The sequence below is a fragment of the Mus pahari genome, chromosome 10 (genome assembly GCF_900095145.1).
Source record: "Mus pahari chromosome 10, PAHARI_EIJ_v1.1, whole genome shotgun sequence".
Taxonomy (NCBI): Eukaryota; Metazoa; Chordata; class Mammalia; order Rodentia; family Muridae; genus Mus; species Mus pahari.
In genome coordinates, this window is record NC_034599.1 from 14284084 (window position 1) to 14290090 (window position 6007).

Sequence of the window (6007 nt, forward strand, 5' to 3'; positions counted from 1 at the left end):
ATTAGTTCTTGTGGCTGTCTTCTTTTAGGTTTGTTGAAGGATTATTGTCTTGCTATTTCTAGGGCATAGTTCCTGTCCTTGTGTTGATGTTTTTTCTTTATTATCCTTTGAGGTGCTGGATTTGTGGATACATATTATGTGAATTTGGTTTTATCATGGAATACATGGGTTTCTCCATCTATGGTAATTGAGAGTTTTGCTGGGTATAATAGCCTGGCTGGCATTTGTGTTCTCTTAGGGTCTGTATCACATCTGTCCAGGAGCTTCAGGCTTTCATAGTCTCTGCTGAGAAGTGTGGTGTAATTCTAATAGGCCTGCCTTTATATGTTACTTGACCCGTTTCCCTTGCTGCTTTTAATATTCTATCTTTATTTAGTGCATTTGTTGTTCTGATTATTATGTGTCGGGAGGAATTACTTTTCTTGTCCAGTTTATTTGGAGTTCTGTAGGCTTCTTGCATGTTCATTGGCATCTCTTTCTTTAGGTTCAGGAAGTTTTTTTCTATAATTTTGTTGAAGATATTTGATGGCACTTTAAGTTGAAAATCTTCATTCTTATCTACTCCTATTATCTGTAGGTTTGGTCTTCTCATTGTGTCCTGTATTTCCTGGATGTTTTGAGTTAGGATCTTTTTGCATTTTGCATTTTCTTTGATTGCTGTGNCCATGTTCTCTATGGAATCTTCTGCACCTGAGATTCTCTCTTCCATCTCTTGTATTCTATTGCTGATGCTCACATCCATGGTTCCTGATTTCTTTCCTAGGGTTTCTATCTCTAGTGTTGTCTCACTTTGGGTTTTCTTTATTGCTTCTACTTCCCTTTTTAGGTCTTGGATGGTTTTGTTCAATTTTATCCCCTGTTTGGTTGTGTTCTCCTGTGTTTCATTAAGCACTTCTACCTCTTTAGCAGCTTTCTCCTGTATTTCTTTAAGTGAGTTATTAATGCCCCTTTTAAAGTCCTCTACCAGCATCATGAGGTATGCTTTTAAATCCTAGTTTTTCTTTTTGGGTGTGTTGGGGTAACCAGGGCTTGCAGAGGTGTGAGTTAATGGTTTCTGATGATGGCGAGTGGTCTTGGTTTCTGTTAGTAAGATTCCTACGTTTACCTTTTGCCATCTGGTAATCTCTGGAGTTAGTTGTTGTTACAGTTGTCTCTGGTTGGAGCTTGTTCCTCCTGTGATTCTGTTAGCCTCTGTTAGCAGTCCTGGGAGTCCAGCTCTGTCTCAGTGGTCAGAATACTTTCTGCAGGCAAGCTCTCCTCTTGCAGGGAATGTGCACAGAGGCATTCAGTTCTGCCTCCTGGCTGAAGATATAGGTCCAAAACAGGGCCTGTCCCTGAAGATGTGTCACCTCTGCAGTTTGCCCACTCACCTGCACAGGCTAGACTCCGAGTGACCCTGGACACAGTATGTCTCTCTCACCTGCTCTGGCAGACAGAGCCCTCCCAGTTGGCCACCTTTCCTCTGGTGGCGAAGGTGCCCAAATGTCTGGAGCCTGAAACAGGGTCAGTCCCAGAAGCTAGATTTCTGTCCCAAAGCTTTATAGCTTCTGTAGTCCACACTCTCAACAGTGCAGACTGGAACCTGGGCACACCAGAGCAAATATGACTCCCTTACCAGCTCAGGCAGTGAGAGTGCTCCCGGGCAGACAACTCTGCTCTGGCAAGGATGGTGCCTGGATGTCCGGACCCAGAAACAGGGTCTGTCCCAGAAGCTGTGTAGCTTCTGCAGTCAGTGCTCTCCCAGGCAATGACTGGAGAGTGGTGTACCGGAGCAAAGATGGCTCCCTTACCAGCTCAGGTAGTGAGAGCGCTCCCGGGCAGACACCTCTCCTCTGGCTGGGATGGTGCCCGGATATCTGGAGCCAGAAAAGGGGTCTGTCCCAGAAGCTGTGTGGCTTCTGCAGTCTGCCCTCTCCCGGGCTACCCACGCCCGGTTTATGAGGTAATTTTTAAAAAATATATTTTTAAAATTATAATTTATTAATAAATTGTTTATATGTAAACAAAAGGAGCCATCTTTGTTCTTTTGTTTTGTTTTGTTTTGTTTTGTTTTGTTTTGTGACAAGGTATCTCTGTGCAGTCCTGGGTGTCCTGGAACTCACTGTGTAGACCAGGCTTGCCTTGAACTCAGAAATCTGCTTGCCTCTGTCTCTCGAGTGCTGGGACTAAAGGCATGTGCCACCACTGCCTTACAGGAGCCATCTTTGTTATTTCCCAAAGTTTTAGAATCGTAGTATGTACATACCCCAGTTAAATTGCTGCACCTATAAAAATTATAGGACACATTAATCTTTTCTAATTATTAATTTATGGGTTTATATTAATTATAAGAAATTCTAAATACTTTAAATAATTCTGTACTAATTATCCTTATACATGTTAATTTTTATGCTGTGATCAAGAAACAAATAAAACAGATAGGTTGCACTTATTCAAGGACATTTGCCTGAACTTTCAGGTTTAATCTGATCAATTTCTTAACAGCAGATCAATGAAATTCAGTAAGTAGAGATTGAATAAGAAGTTTATACCTTTTGGGTTGTGTCAGCTTTGGAAAAACACTATAGTTGTAGCTTAAGTGTGGTCCTAGAAAATTCACTAAAAATGACCATGCTTCTTAAAAAATCATTACTTCTGAAAAAAGGAGACATGTGGCATTTGATCCAAAGATGGTATTACACTCTCTAAAATTGTTGTAACTCTTAAAATAGTCTTAAAAAGTCTCACAACCTTTAAAATACCCTTGAGCTGGATCTACAAAAAGGATTAAGGGCACAACACCCAAATGCTAAGGAGTAGCAGCAAGACCTGCTAACTACTGAGCCCCATCTTCAGTCCTACTTGTCTAATATCATTTGCTTAAAACCACAATAAATGATATGACAGTGTATTCTTTCTGTTTTGCTGTACATAAGTAACCATACTTGAAATTGTTCACATAGAAAGTGAAATTGGCAAACACATTTACTAAAATTCAATTATGATAGTGGATGTGTGTCTGAAAATCCACCAAGTGGGTAATTGAGGCCGACTTCATTGCAGCTTAGAATATACTGTGATCTTGATCAGAATTATAGACTGAGAATCTGTATAAAAAATAAAATTGTGCAATTTCTAACACCTAAAAAAGAGAGTTTTGAAGGCTTTTAAACAAAGGAATTATATGTATTAGGTGGCAGATATTTTAATATCTGAGTTAGCTGTTTTGATCAACACAAGGATTTGACCTCTATATTATGATTCATTGTATTGAAATATTATTTTCTATCTCCAAATAACTATAGTTAGTATGTGTCAGAATGAGTTTCCAGGCTATCTGTGATGGCATATAATCTCAATTCTAGTTTCCTAAAAAGAGAAACAGAAGCAACAAGACTTAAGGTCAGCTAGAAATATATCATTACAGACCTAAATGTAGTCATAGAGTACACAGAGGTTGACTACAAAGCAAGACAGTGTCTCAAAAAACCCATTAGAACAGATTAAGGTGATACACACCTTTAATCTCAGCACTACAGAGGAAAGTGCTAGTTGATCTCTATATGTCTACACAATGATTTCTAGGTCAGCCACAGTCTACAGAGTGGGATACTACGAAGTGAAAATTAGTCTATATATTTAATAGTAGTTCAATTTTAATGTTTGTCAATACAGAGGAGTAAATGTATTATGTGTTGGTTAACCTAGTTCCTAATTATTAAAGTTAATCAGTATACACATTGTCACCATGTAACAATTACCAGATAAATATATAAATATGTAACATACACAATACTCTTATTTAATATAGGTAGAATTACTCTGTTCCAACTTGAAAATTAAAAACATAGAAAAAATGAAAAATTAGTAAGTATTGGAGAAAATAGAAAATAAGGAAAGGAGGTGGTAGAAATAGAACCACAAAGAAAGAAATTTTCACTGTATCATAGAACATAAAGAAAGCCCTCTTCACACTATTCCCCTAATGTTCTTTCTTAGCGTCATCAACATCATGAAGAGAGGAAACATTTCAGAATCTATGGAATTCCATCTCATGGGACTATCAGATAACCAAGAACTACAGCCTGTCCTATTTGGAGTCTTCCTGTCCATATATCTCATCACAATGTTTGGTAACCTTCTCATAATACTGGCTACAGTTTTTGATTCCAATCTCCACACCCCAATGTACTTTTTTATTTCCAACCTCTCTTTCATTGACATCTGTTTCACCACTACCACAATCCCAAAAATGCTGGTGAACATACAGGCTCAGGCCAGCTCAATCAGTTATACAGGCTGCCTCACTCAAATTTGCTTTGTTCTAGCTTTTGCAGGATTAGAAAATGGAATTCTGGTAATGATGGCTTATGACAGGTTTGTGGCTATCTGTCATCCACTGAGGTACACTGTCATCATGAATCCCAAACTCTGTGGGGTAATGGTTTTATTGTCCTTCTTGATAAGTATCCTAGATGCTCTGCTCCACACTTTGATGGCACTGCGTTTGTCATTCTGCACAAAGGTGGAGATTCCTCACTTTTTTTGTGAACTGGCTCATATTCTCAAGCTTGCATGTTCTAATATTCTCATTAATAATATTCTGGTATATTTGGTGACAAGCCTATTGGGTGTTCTTCCACTTTCTGGTATAATGTACTCTTATACTAGAATTATCTCTTCTGTTTTAAAAATTCCATCAGCTGCAGGAAAATATAAAGTATTCTCCACATGTGCATCACATTTAGTAGTGGTTATCTTGTTCTATGGGACAGGTTTTGGTGTTTATTTGAGTTCTGCTGGCACTCATAGCTCCAGAAAGAGTGCAATAGCCTCTGTGATGTACACAGTAGTCACTCCCATGATGAATCCTTTTATATACAGCTTGAGGAATAAAGACATGGTGGAGGCTTTTAAGAAACTCATCTCTAGAATAACAACTTCCCTTTGATGTATCACCTGATGTGCTGAAGTATTAATATTAAGAGATCCAAAATGCAACACCAATGAGTTTTTGGGCGTGAAACCATATATCAAATCGTGGAACATGAGAACTATGGTTTGGACCATTTGAATGTAAATTCTATCTGTGGCATATTTTAGTTAAGTATCTTTTGACATTTTAAACTATCCTGTTTACTTTTCTATGAAGTGAATATTAAAGTAGTTTCTGTATTATTCTTCACTAGTATATGATGCATTACTTAATTTGTGGAGTAGATATAATGAATATAATATATACATATGTATGTAGATGTGCATATACATGTGCACATATGTTTAAGGTTCCCAAATTTTGTAACTGAAGGTTTTTGGGAACATCTATTGTGTCCTGACAAGAGAATGGGTGAGGAATTATTTAGAAGAACAGAGATTGCTCAACATTTGCTATATCCCTGAGAAACACACAACAAACTGGGTAACAACTGACATTAGCTGAATTCTTCTAGTTTTCTGTCGACCTTGTAGGTAGTTAGAAAGTTAGTAGAAAACATTTTCACTAGGTCTACTCAGTGTCCTGTCCCAATAATTTTTTTACTCCTGTGAATATGGAGATGACCCTTTGAGAATCTTTCAGTTTTCTGCACTCCAAGATATGGGAAGTGTGTTTACATCCTGAGTTTCATATTTAAAATATGAGAGTATTTAAAGACCACTTCACTTCAAGAAATGGTTATGCACTTAAAATTACATTTATTCAGGTCAAGAAAATATCAAAATATGTGATAACTAAAAATGGGGAGAGAAAACAGACATAACAGGGTGTTAACTAGGAAAACGATTAGAAGTATCAAAGGGGATGAAGAAATGAAGACAAAAGAGACTATTTCCAATGCACCATTTGAAAATGCTGTAGTAATGTTTAGTACCTTAAATGCTGTTGACAAAAATGAAAAATGCATTTAAAAATGGAAAATACATGTAAGATAGCCAATGGTTTACTGACCTTCTTCAGGGGACAAAAGTAAGGTTACTACTTCAGTTTTTCCTAATAGTAATTACTAGTAAGTATTTACAAATAGTAGCC

At 37.4% G+C, this 6007-nt stretch overlaps 1 protein-coding gene across 1 annotated transcript; it reads left to right on the forward strand.

Moving 5' to 3' along the window:
- Nucleotides 1–3991: 3991 nt before the first annotated feature.
- LOC110327769 (olfactory receptor 7G3-like) lies at nucleotides 3992–4930 on the forward strand. The gene has a single exon (XM_021206966.1). It carries the CDS (start codon nucleotides 3992–3994, stop codon nucleotides 4928–4930), a length of 939 nt encoding a protein of 312 aa, XP_021062625.1.
- Nucleotides 4931–6007: the final 1077 nt, after the last annotated feature.